The 13,875-nt window shown below is 36.4% G+C and overlaps 1 protein-coding gene across 3 annotated transcripts in view; it reads left to right on the top strand.

Annotated features, from left to right (window-relative positions):
- Window positions 1–13,875, top strand: part of ELP3 (elongator acetyltransferase complex subunit 3) — a 94,413-nt gene that overhangs the window by 11,893 nt on the left and 68,645 nt on the right. For all 3 annotated transcript variants that reach the window (XM_032332319.1, XM_032332321.1, XM_032332320.1), the window contains 4 exons: window positions 7,663–7,733; window positions 8,561–8,624; window positions 10,000–10,068; window positions 12,972–13,126. In XM_032332319.1, coding sequence (XP_032188210.1) covers window positions 7,663–7,733; window positions 8,561–8,624; window positions 10,000–10,068; window positions 12,972–13,126 — 359 coding nt within the window. The remainder of the gene's footprint in view (window positions 1–7,662; window positions 7,734–8,560; window positions 8,625–9,999; window positions 10,069–12,971; window positions 13,127–13,875) is intronic.

Genomic DNA, 13,875 nt, shown 5'->3' with positions numbered 1-13,875 from the left:
TGAGTTAAAAAACAAGACCCACCTATATGCTGCTTACAGGAAACTCATTCTAGACCAACTGACACCTGCAGACTGAAAGTGAGGGGATGGAGGAACATCTCTCATGCAAATGTGTATCAAAAGAAATCTGGAGTAGTGATACTTATATTGGACAAAATAGACTTTTTAAGGGCGCCTGGGTGGCTCAGTGGGTTAAGCCTCTACCTTCGGCTCAGGTCATGATCTTAGGGTCCTGGGATCGAGTCCCAAGTCGGGGGGGGACTCGACTCCTCCTCTCTCTCCCTCCTCTCTCTCTGCCTCCTCTCCCTCTCTCCCTCCTCTCTCCTCTCTCTCTCTCTGCCTACCTCTCTGCCTACTTGTGATCTCTCTGTCAAATAAATAAATAAAATCCTTTAAAAAAATAGACTTTAAAACAAAGACAGTAATAAGAGACAAAGAAGGACACTATATAATGATAAAGGGGACAATCCAACAGAAGATAAAACAATTGTAAATATTTATGCACCCAACATGGGAGCATCCAGATACATTAAACAGTTGATAACAAACATAAATGACAAACCATAGTAATGCAATAATAACAATAATAACACAGGGCTTTTCCAGCCCCCTTAAATTGATGGGCATATCATCCAACCAGAAACAAGGAAATAGTAGCTTTCCATGACACATTGGACTAGATGGGTTTAACAGATATATTCAGAACATTCCATCCTAAGATAGCAGAATACACATTTTCCAGAAAAGATCACATATTAGGCCACCAAAAAGCCTCAGCAAATTCAAGAATATCATACCATGCATCTTTCCTGGCCATAACACTATGAACCTAGAAGTCAACCACAAGAAAAGATCTGGAAAGGCTACAAATACATGGAGGCTAAATAACGTGCTACTGAACAATGAACGGATTAATCAGGAAATAAAAAATTTAAAAGTACATGGAGATAAATAAAAATGAAGACACAATATTCCAAAACCTTGGGATGCACCAAAAGCAGTTCTAACGGGGAAGTAACAATACAGACCTACCTCAGGAAGCAAGAAAAATCTCAAATTAACAACCTACTCTTACACCCAGAGGAGCTAGAAAAAGAACAAATGAAACCTAAAAGTAGCAGAAGGAAGGAAATAACAAAGATTAGAGCAGAAATAAATGATACAGAAACTAAGCAAATAATAGAACAGATCAATGAAACCAGGAGCTGGTTCTTTGAAAAAAAATCAATAAAATTGATAAGCCTCTAACCAGACTTATCAAGAAGAAAACAAGAGAAAGGACTCAAAATCAAAAATCAGAGAGGAGAAATAAGCAACATCATAGAAATACAAGAAAATATTATGAAAAACTATATGCCAACAGATTAGACAGCGTACAAGAAAAAAATTCCTAGAAACATGTAAACTACCAAAACTGAAACAGGAAGAAATGAAAAATCTCAAGAGACTGATCACCAGCGAAGAAATTGAATCAGTTAACAAAAAAACTCTCAACAAACAAAAGCCCAGGACTGGATGGCTTCACAGGCAAATTCTATCAAATTTTTTTTTAAAGATTTAATTTATTACTTGACAGAGAGAGACACAGTGATATAGGCAACACAAGCAGGGAGGGTGGGAGAGGGAGAAGCAGGCTTCCCGCTGAGCTCGGCTCCACCCCAGGATCCTGGGATCACTACCTGAGCTGAAGGCAGATGCTTAACCGACTGAGCCACCCAAGTGCTCTCTCTCTGTTGCACTTTTATACACCAATAATGAAACATCAGAAAGCAAAATTAAGGGGTGCCTAGGTGGCTGTCAGTTAAGCATCTGACTCTTGATTATAGCTCAGGTCATGATCTCAGGGTCATGAGATCAAGCCCCATGTCAGGCTCCATGCTCGGCATGGAATCTGCTTGAGATATTTTTCTCCCTCTGTCCCTACCATACCCTCCCCCAGTCCCTGTTCTCTCTCTCTCTCTCTCTCAAAGAAATAAAATCTAAGGAAAATAAAATTAAGAAAACAGTCCCATCTACAATGACACCAAAAATAGTAAGATACCTAAGAATAAACCTAACCAAAGGGGTGAAAGACTGAACTCTGGCAACTGCAAAACACTAAAGCAAGAAATTAAAGAGGACACAAAGAAATGTAAAGACATCCCATGCTCATTGATTAGACGAACAAATATTGTTAAAATCTCCATCCTATCCAAAATCTACACATTTAATGCAATCCCTATCAAAATGCCAGTAGCATTTTTCTTGGGACTGGAACAAGCAATCCTAAAATTCATATGGAATCACTAAGACTCCAAATAGCCGAAACAACCTTGGTTGGGGAGTGGGGAGCAAAGCTGGAGGGATCACCATTCCAGACTTCAAGTTCTATTACAAAGCTGTAGTAATCGAAACAGCATGATATTGGCACAAAAATAGACACAAAGATCAGTGAAACATAATGGAAAGCCCAGAAATAAACTTCCAGCTGTATGGTCAATTAATTTGACAAAGCAGGAAGGAATATCCACCAGGGAAAAGACAAGTCTCTTCAACAAACCAGGTATTGGAAAACTGGGCGGCAACAGGCAGCCAAAAGAAAACTGGACCACTTTTTTCCACCATACACAAAAATAAATTCAAAATGGATTAAAGACCTAAATGTGAGACTTGAAACCATAAAAATCCCAGAAGAAAACACAGGCTGTAACTTCTTTGACATCAGCCATAGCAACTTCTTTCTAGATATATCTTCTATTATGGGGATATTGTGGCTACATCAAAATAAAAAGTTTCTGCACATCAAAGGAAACAAGCTACTGAGTGGGAGAAGATATTTGCAAACAACATATCTGATATAAAGAGTTGATACAACTCAATGTCCACCCAATTAAAATGGAATAAAAATGGGCAGAAAATAGATAAAAAATGGGCAGAAAACAAGCAGACATTTCTTCAAGGAAGATATCTAGATGGCCAAAAGACATGAAAAGGTGCTCATAATGACTTACCATCAGAGATAGGCAAATCAAAACCACAATGATTTATCTCCTCACATTTGTCAGAATGGCTAAAAGCGGCAGCACAAGTTATAGCAGGTGTTGACAAGGATGTGGAGAAAAAGGAACCCTCTTGTACTGCTGGTGGGAATGCAAACTGGTGTAGCCACTGGAAAATAGTATGGAGGTTCCTCAAAAATTTAAAAATAGAACTACGCTACAAACCAGTAATCACACTACCAGGTATTTACCCAAAGAATACAAAAACAGTAACTCAGAGGGGAACATGCACCCCTATATTTATTGTGGAATTATTTACAATAGCCAAATTATGGAAGCAGTCCTAAGTATCCATCAATTCATGGATGGATAAAGGAGTTGTGAGATATATAGATACAGATATATGATGGAATATTATTCAGTCATTAAAAAGAAGGAAATCTTGCCATTTGCAATGACATAGACATATGGAGTTAGAGATATGCTAAGTGAAATGAGGCAGTCAGAAGAAGACAAATACCATATGATTCCTCTCATGTGTGGAATTTGAGAAACAAAATAAATGAGCAAAGGGAAAAACAGAAAGAGAAATTAGGAAACTGCCAGGAAGTATATAGTACAAACTGAGGGTTACCAGAGGAGAGGGGTTTAGTGGGATGGGTTAAATAGGTAATCAGATTAAGGAATGCATTTGTTGTGATGAGCACCAGGTGATATATGGAATTGTTGAATCACTGTGTTGTACACCTGAAACGTGTAATACAATGCTGAATGTTAACTAACTGGAATCAAAATAAAAACTTTCAAAAAAATTAAAAATACAGGGGCGCCTGGGTGGCTCAGTGGGTGAAAGCCTCTGCCTTCGGCTCGGGTCATGGTCTCAGGGTCCTGGGATCGAGCCCCATGTTGGGCTTTCCGCTCAGCGGGGAGCCTGCTTCCCTTCCTCTCTCTCTGCCTGCTTCTCTGCCAATTGTGATCTCTGTCAAATAAATAAAAATCTTTAAAAAAAAAAAAAAGAAAAATTAAAAATACAAAAATACCAGAAGTACATACACAGGTGATTGTTATTCCCTATCTGCTATGCATCCTCATCTTCATGCCTTTTTTTTTTTTTTTTTAAAGATTTTGTTTATGTATTCATGAGAGACAGAGAGAAACAGAGGCATTGGGAAAAGCAGGCTCCCTGTTGAAGGACTCAATTCCAGGACCTCGGGATCAACCTGAGCCGAAGGCAGACGTTTATAATCCACCGAGTCAGCCAGGCACCCCATCTTCGTGCTTTTATTCCTGATGTTACCCTGCTTTGTTGTTATGTTTTTTTTTTTTTTTTCCTGTTTTTAACAGAGCAGTTTTAGGTTTATCTAAAAATTTAGCAGAAAGTACGCAGGGTTCCCCTATACTTCCTTTCCTTCCTGCCCAGGTTGCCCTTGGCATTGGTTTGCACATTTGTTAAAATTGATGAACCAATATTGCTACATTATTATTAAGTGAAGCTTATGGTTTATATTGGGGTCACTCACAGTAGTGTGTATTGTGGGTTTTTTTGTTGTCTTTTTTTTTTTTTAAGATTTTATTTATTTATTTGACAGACAGAGATCACAAGTAGGCAGAGAGGCAGGCAAAGAGAGAGGGGGAAGCAGGCTCCCCGCGGAGCAGAGAGCCTGATGCAGGGCTCAATCCCAGAACCCTGGGATCATGACCTGAGCCGAAGGCAGAGGCTTTAACCCACTGAGCCACCCAGGCGCCCCTGTATTGTGGGTTTTACCAATGCATAATGTCATGTGTCCACCATTTCAAGATCATGAGGATTAGTTTCCCTTCCCTAAAACTCCTCTATTCATCCTTTCTTTTGCTCCAAACTTCTGGCAAACTGATCTATTTACTGTCTCTGTAGTTTTACCTTTTTCAGAAAGATGTAGTTGGAATCAAACAGTAGGTAGCCTTTTCAGATTGGCTTCTTTCACTTAGCAATATGCGTTTAAGGTTCGCCACATCTTTTTAGTGGCTTGGTGCAGCTCATTTGTTTTTAGAACTGAATAATATTCCATTGTCTCAATGTACCACAGTTTATCCCTTCACCTATTGAAGGGCATCTGGGTTGTTTCCAGTTTTTGGCAATTATGAACAGGACTGATATAAACATTGTTTGAAGGGTTTTGTGTATATCTACGTTTTCAACTCATTTGGGTGAATACCTAGGAGCATGGTTGCTGGATTATATCATAATCCATAAAACTAAACCTTTGTGAAATTGCCAAACTGTCATCCAAGTGGCTGTGCCATTTTATATTCTCACCAAAAGTGAGAATTCCTGTTGCTCCGCATGCTTGCTAGCATTTGGTATTGTCCATGTTCTGGGTTTTGGCCATTCGGATAGGTGTGTGGTAGTATTTCGTTTCAGTTTGCTATTCTAACAGGTAATATCTCATGGTTTTAATGTGCATTTCCCTGATAATTATTGATATTGAACATCTTTTCATGTGTCTGCTGGTCATCTGTATGTCTTCGGGAAAATGTTCAAGTCCTCTGCTCATTATTTAATCATATGTAGTTTTGCTACTGAGCTGAGTTTGTAGTGTATTTTGGATATTAAACCCTTATTGAATATATGATTTACAAATATTTTCTCCCAGTCAGTAGGTTGCTTTTTCCTTTTGTTGATGGTTTACTTGGCTATGCAGAACCTTTGTAGTTTGATGTAGTCCCACTTACTTATTTTTGCTTTTGGAGTCAGTTCCAAAACTTAAGCACCCAGACCAATGTCAGGAAACTTCTGCCTGTGTTTTTTTTCTAGGAGTTTTATGGTTTCGGGTCTTAACATTCAAGTCTTTAATCTATCTTGAGTTAATTTTTTGCGTATTGTATAAGATAGTGGTCTAGTTTTGTCATTTTGCATGTGGGTGTACCGTTTTCCCAGCACCATTTATTGAGAAGACTGTCCTTTCCCCCACTTGTATATTCTTGGTTCCTTTGTTGTAAATTAACTGATCATATATGAGGGGTTTATTTCTGGACTTTCTGTTCTGTTGATCTATTTGTCTGTTTTTATGCCAGTATCATACTGCGTAGTACAATTTGAAATCAGGGAGCATGATACCTTCGTCTTTATTCTTCTTTCCAATATTGTTCACTTTGAGCAAGTTAGCATCTCCCAGGCTTCTCCTCTGTAAAGTTAATCTTTTCCATTTTGTAATTAAGAAGCTTTGTGCAGGGGGCACCTGGGTGGCTCAGTGGGTTAAAGCCTCTGCCTTGGGCTCAGGTCATGATCCCAGGATCCTGGGATCGAGCCCCGCCCCTGCTCAGCGGGGAGCCTGCTTCCCCATCTCTCTCTGCCTACCTCTCTGCCTACTTGTGATCTCTCTCTCTCTCTCTCTCTGTCAAATAAATAAAATCTTAAAAAAAAAAAAAGAAAAAGTAAAAGAAAAAAAAGCTTTGTGCGGTGAAGTACTTTGAATTCTTATCACATTTTCAGTTTACTCATTCATTTATTTGTATGAATGGTTTAATGATTTCCAGTTTGATGGTTATAATCTGTTACTATCATTATTTATTTTGACTACAGATGATTCCTGATTTGACCAGTGAGAGCCTTTAGGCTGGTTTCTGTGTCTTTCTAAAATGTCCCCATCATTTTTCGAGCAGTTTCTAGCTTTCTGTTCTAATAAAATGTTCCAGGTTCATTTTGTCCTTTCTTTGCTCCATGTCTGGAATCAGCTGTTTCTCCACAAACCCCTGGGTTTTTTTCAGTGGAGAAAGGTATTTAGAAACCAAGATCTGAGTGCTAATACACTCGTTGATATTAGGGTGTTGCTGCTCCTAGCCCATGTCCGTGAGCCAAGCTAGGAAATATGTATGTATACATACATACGTATGTGGATACACATATACTAACACATTTAACATTTATATTTATTTGTATATGAGTATACTTATTGAAAACTCTGAGTTCACAGCAATACCTTCTATCACATCCAAGTTCTCTCCCTTTTCATATTTATAACTTCCTTCTCCAATACTAAGAAACCTGGCTTGCATTCACCTTAGTCTGTACCCTTATTTGGCCAATTCCCCACGTATGTAACCATACTTCTATCTCTGTCATCACCTCCTTTCTGAGGCACATACTGTCCTCAGATCAGGAAGGCTCTGACAGACCCCTCTGAGAATATTTTGCACACACTCTGAAGTATAGCTCCTAGCTTAATACTGTGCTCTAAATATTGAGGTCCAATATTTCCATGAGGAGGTTGAGTTACAAAGATTAGGCCTAGATATAATTTTATATCTGTATTGCATAAAGTAATTTTTTTCTTGTAGGCTATTTTAGTAAAATGAAGAGCGTGAGAGAATGGAATCACTTTGACTTTGAAAAGTATTAATTCCTTATTTTTCACTTAATTTATAGGTAAAATATAATCCAAACTAGTAGATAAGTGCATTTGTGTATTTTAGAGATTTAAAACACTCAAAAGAGGTCACCCTTACACCCACTGCTCAGCTTAAGAAATACAGCATTACAGATACACTGAAGCCCCTTTTGAGCCATTTTCTTTTTTTGTATCTTTCCTTATGTACCATTTCCTGATTGCATTCATTTCCCTCCTTCTGTGAGATAACCACTCTCCAGGATTTTATATTCATTATTCCATGATAACTTTTTTATTAATTTTTTTTTTTTTTGTAGATTGCTGTTGTGGCTGTGATGTGCAAACCCCACAGATGCCCACACATCAGTTTTACAGGAAATATATGTGTGTAAGTGTGGATGCTTTTCATAAGTTGTGTGCATGTGTACTTTAAATGAATTAGTTAACCCCCTAGAATCTTAATCAGTGTATGCTGGTTAATATTTAAAACTTTGGTTCAGTAGATTCATAAGTTAGTTCTTTGAAACAAGCAGCCATTGATAGGATGTTTCACTGCTTTAAAAATGAAACATATAAAGATTTTAATCTGTTGCAGTAAACAAAAAAATACTTAAGTTATAGAACTCAAGAGTGACAGTCTATCAACTTCATAAATGAAACATGGAAATATGAGCTGCCTAAATTCTAAATGTCAGAAATTTAAAATGACTTTGGATCAGAAAAGTATCATTACAAAGTTATAATAAACTATAAATATATAAACTATATATAAACTATAAATAACCTTTAAACATTTAATTTTAGATAATTGGAAAAATAGGCAGAAGAATATGCATGATTCTAGGTAGGAAGATTAAATGAGAGAAAGGTTTTCCTAAGTGTAGTTACCGAGAGCACTGTGAGTATCATTCCAAACCTAGGAAAACTTAAATCCTCTTACTTGTCCCTAAAAGCTTAAACCTCTAAAATAACAGTGACTGCAACATTCTGAAAACGACTACCATAATGTAGACATATAGTGTTCCTTATATGTTTCCTGTGTTTACTTGTTCATAGAAAATAAATTAGTTGTAGATACTGCAAAGATAGACTCTTCTATTAGGATTTGAAAATGAAGCTTGTTTGCTCTTGGGATTTTATGGAGACTGCAGATACTTGATCTAGACTGTTGGACTGAGTTTTATATCTGACATCCTTCTTTGGTTGTATTGGCAGATACTGCCCTGGTGGACCAGATTCAGATTTTGAATATTCAACCCAGTCTTATACTGGATATGAGGTAAAGTGATGTGAAGTCATTCTGAGGAAGTGTAACATTGTACTTTGACCTATAGTGTGCCTGTAGAAGTACTGGCTTTCTTAAATTTTTTAATTTTTTATTTTTCTCCTGAAGATAGAAGTTGTTCATTCATCAAATATTTGCTGACTATCTACATATACTGCTCTAGTCACTAGAAAAATACTTATATAAGCACTTGTTATATATGTCAACTATTCCAAGTGCTTTACAACTTTAAACCATATAGCAGCATCTTGAAGGTAGATACTGTTATTATCCTGGTTTTATGAATAAGGAAATAGGCTTAGAAGTCCTAAACATCAGGCCCAGAGACACACTGCTAAGTGTGACAGAGCCAGGTTTTGAATTCTTTGTTCCTTACCACCACATTATACTGCCTCTACAGCAGTGAAAAATGGACAAGGTCCGTGATCTTACAGAATTTACGTTCTAATGGAGATAGAGAAGAAAGAAGAAAATATCAGGTACTAGTAAATGCTAAGCCAAGAAGGAAAATAGAGTTAGATTTGTAGAAGCTGAGTAGGTACTTTAGCCTTGGTGGCTGGCAAGTGACTGTCTAGGAGATGATATTTGGACTGAATTCCTGAATGACATGAAGGAGCCATGCAGGAATATCAGGAGAGAACGTTCCCAGCGGAGAGAATATCTAGAACAAGGAGCTGTAGCAGGAATGACAGTGGGGTATACCAGGACTTATGGGTAAGGGGAAGAATGAGATTGGAAAGACAGATGACATAGGGAGTTTGTAAGCTGCTCAGAGAGTGGATTTTATTACAGGTGTCATGAGAAGCCATTATGGTTGAAGGCAGAGGGATGGTCTGTTCCAGTGTAGGGTTTTAAAAAGATCATTTGATGCTGTGTGGGTAAGGATTAGAGTAAGGACAGGGTGCAAGCAGGAGAACAGCAAGCAGGCTTTTGAAGCAGTGAGCCTCTGCAGAAGAGGTCAGCAGCCAGCAAACCACTGGACGTTTTCTTATATATGGGATTTCACTTTTTACTTGTTTTCCATTGTTCAAATTGTTAAAAATACAAAAGGAATTATTCAGTGAAAAAGCTCCCTCTCATTTCTGTCCCCTAGCCACCCCTTTCTGCTCTAGCAGAAAGTGACCCTGGAGGTTTCATAAGTGTTTACACAAAGATAAATATGATTCAAGGAGATGCCCTGCTGGTCAGATACTTAAGACAGTTGGGTAGGAGCTAGCCAGATGCTATTCAGAACATTATTTTGATCCCTAACAAGACTGAAAAAGGAAGGAGCACAAAAGAAGTTTATTTTTAATACAGTCCTTTTGAAACTACTTATTATTTTTATTGAATGTGGGCCCAGCAGGAGATTTTTCTCTTTTTTTCTTAGCCAACCTCCATGCGAGCTATCCGCGCTAGATATGACCCTTATCTACAGACAAGACACCGAATAGAACAGGTAAGTTTTTAAAAAGCATTTTTAAATTCAGTTTTTGTACACTGAAGGTATTATTGTTTGATTTGAGTTGAACCTGAAATAACTAAAAGAGTGTCTTTCCCCTTGGTAAGTTTAAATACCCATCTGAAGGAGGGAGACTAGTTTGCAATACCCAGCAAGGTCAGAAACGCTACTTCCTTTCGTGACTCTATTATTGCTTTAAGGTTTTATATTCTCTAAGTTTCTTTCAAATTGTACAAACTCATTTACCAGACCAAATTTACAGATGTAGATATGTGGAAGTCCTTAGATAGTAGGTGGATGGATTGAATATTTGCTTCCATATGCTGCATAAAAAGTACCATGCCTGGTTGGCCAGGGTGGGAATAGAGAATTGACTGCAAAAGGGTATGAGGAACTTCTGAGAGTTGTGAAATTGACTGTGGTGGTAATTACACAACCCTAAACACGTTCTCTAAACACGTAACCAAACTCATCCGGTTGTACACTTAAAAAATAATTGATTTTATTGTATGTAAATTAGACTCCAATATAACCAATTAAAAACAAGTCCTATGTCAACAGCCTTGCTCTGTTTGGGAAATCTAAATGTTAATATAGTTTTTCTCTTTTATAATTCTATTTTGAACTTATCCAACTTAAAAAAGTGTGACCACTAATTTTTACAGTGATATCTGATAGGGCAACTACGAAATCTCCAATGGAAAGTAATACATTCATGTCCTTACGTCATTTCTGTGTTTGTTTAACTAGTATTAGTGAATGCCAGCCAGTTCAGATTTTTCACTTCACTGTCACCCAAGCACATGTTCATCACGATGGTCAGCTGTAGGAAAGGACCCCTGCCTGGGTGGAACCTACATAGTTTAGAAAAGCATCTTCTAAGCTGACCGTTGCTTCAGTTTCTTTTTTAACTATGGCATTTAATTCATTTAAAATGTTTCAATAGCATATGAAATTTTTATGTTTACTGGAAAGGGAATGGGTTTTAAAAGATTTGGAAACTACTGTAGAACATAAACAATGAATTTTGGAACACTGGAAAAAAATAAAATTAAAAAAAAAAAAGGAAAAGAAACTACTGTAAGCAGTGATTCTTTTCTTAACTGTAAATGCACTTGAATCACCTGAGTATCTTTTCCAAAACATATGCCAGCATTTCACCTCTAGAGTTCAATTAAGTGTAGTTTACGGTTCTGGCAAGATATTTTGAAAAAGCTACCAGAATGATTTTGTTGTGTATCCCTTGTAAACAAACACAGATAGAAGGCTTTCTTTATGTGTGTGTGTGTGTGTGTGTGTGTACACACTTACATACACATTTTATCAAATACATATTTGTGTGTGCATGCGTATGTATATGTGAATATTTACATACATAAAGATATACATATGCATAAATTGTTATCTGCCATTCTCAGAAACAAACATTTTAGAAGGTGCCTTTTTGTCCATATTAAGTGTAGACATCCTTTACACAGTGCATTAATTTGAGTTCATAATTTGGTAGTCCCTTTGACCCAGTTTTTCTCAAGCCTAAAATATGGCAAGAAATTTTTTTTAATTGAAGTGTAGTTGGCACACAATATTACATTAGTTTCAGGCATCCAGCCTAGTGGTTCAACATGTCTATTTGTTATACTGTGCTCACCATCACTCACCCTACAGTGCTTTTACAGTATCATTGACTATATTTTCTATGCTGTACTTTTTATCCCCGTGACTCATTCATTCTGTAACTGGAAGCCGGTTTTCTCCTACTGCCTTTCAGCCATTTTTTCCATCCCTTCACCACTCACTCTCTGGCAACCATTAGTGTGTTCTCTGCATTTATGGCTCTTTCTGCTTTTTGTTTATCCATTTTTGTTTTTCAGATTTCACATATAAATGAAATCATATGGCATTTGTTTTTCCTCTGTCTGACTTAGCACAATACCCTCTAGTTCCCTCCATGTTTTTGTAAATGACAAGAGCTCATTCTTTTTTATGGCTGATTTATATATATATATATTTATATATATATATATATACCACATCTTCTTCATCCCTTTGTCTGTCAGTGGACACTTGGATTGCTTTCATCTTGGCTATTGTAAAAATGCTGTAGTAAATAGAGGAGTGCATATATCTTTCCGAATTTGTGTTTTTGTTTTTCTTTGGGTACCTACCTAGTAGTGGGATTACTCATACTGATTTTCTATTTTTAATTTTTTGAGGAACCTAAGAAATTTAAATACTCGTTTTTAAAATTTAGAATCTTGGCTTGTTATGGCTGACAAAATGAAAAATCTGTTTTATTCTCTCCCCTAGAGAGAGATACTATTTCATATTTTATCAGACTTTTATTTTCCTTTTTTCCTCCAGAGAGCAGTGCTACCTGTGCTCCTAATCTTCACAACTGATTTAAAACTTCAAAGTTTTGATTTAAAATTGCCTTCTTAATTTTTCTTTGTAATGTAGTGTTCTTTTTCTTCCATTGGCATCAAGTCTTGATTATGTTGCATATAGTCATCTTTTTGTCCCCAAAGCTTACCGCAAATTCTGAAATAAAAATACATAATCAATAAATATTTATTATATTGCATATTGTATTGTATTATTATATTTGCCCTTCCTGCTTTCTAGTTTATATTCTCCATGTTTTTAAATTCACACATATGTATTGATGTTAAGCTTCTTTCTGATTCTTTATAATTCTCCCTTTCCCTCCATGAGCTAGAATTTTTTTCCTTTCAGACTCTGGAGTCTATTTTTTTAATCCACAGAATTTGCTAAATATGTTTAATTGCTTTTCATTTTTAAACTATACTGATGAAAATGCTACAAAATAAAATTAGAAATTCTCAGTGCCTTCTTAGTGTAGTTGACTATGTCTAATGCTGATGAATTTATATGTATTTCAGTTAAAACAACTTGGTCACAGTGTGGATAAAGTGGAGTTTATTGTGATGGGTGGAACATTTATGGCCCTTCCAGAAGAATACAGAGATTATTTTATTCGAAATTTACATGATGCCTTATCAGGACATACCTCCAACAATATTTACGAGGCAGTCAAGTAAGAAATCCTTATTTTACCATATTCTTCAGAGTGGTTATCAGCTTATCCTCCTAGCCGCAGCCTTTGAGAATTCCTTCTGCTCTACATCTATGTTCCTAGTTCTTTTTTGGTGGTGCAGGGGGGCGGGGGCAGTGGTAGATTTTGTTCATTTTATTTGCATATTTTTGATGGGTTATAATTAAAATACATTTTTCTAGTTTATTGAGATATAATTGATGTACAGCATTGTAAAATTTATGGTGTACAGAATAAAGACTTACATATATTGTGAGATGGCCACCACAGTCAGCTTAATTAGCATCCATCACCTTACACATTCCTAGTTCTCATAGTTATGTCTGTTTGTGGGAAAGGACTGTTTTCATTGAAAAAATTATTTTTTTAAATAAGTGCATATGGTTCACTGACATTAGTATCCTCTGAGAAAGAACGATTCATAAAATCACTGAAGGTTTTTCAACCATAGGCTGGTCTAAACCACTAAACTAAAACTAAACTAGTTGAGTCTTTAAACCACTCAAAAAGAGCACTGAGGGTACACTTTATGTAAAACATCTGGCTGCCATGAAATCAATGAAACAAGTGATTATTATTTAATAATTTATTAATAACTACTAAATAATTTCTATTCATGAATGAGATGATTTATTCATTGTAGTTGATAAAGCAAAAGAGAATTATACATTCTTTTGATATCTCATATCTCAGTTTTTAAGCAAGAAGAAGAATAAGTTTTATATATAGTT

This window comes from Mustela erminea, chromosome 2 (genome assembly GCF_009829155.1).
Source record: "Mustela erminea isolate mMusErm1 chromosome 2, mMusErm1.Pri, whole genome shotgun sequence".
Classification (NCBI taxonomy): domain Eukaryota; kingdom Metazoa; phylum Chordata; class Mammalia; order Carnivora; family Mustelidae; genus Mustela; species Mustela erminea.
The sequence above is the reverse complement of the archived record's forward strand: the minus strand, read 5'-3'. Positions and strand labels throughout refer to the sequence as shown.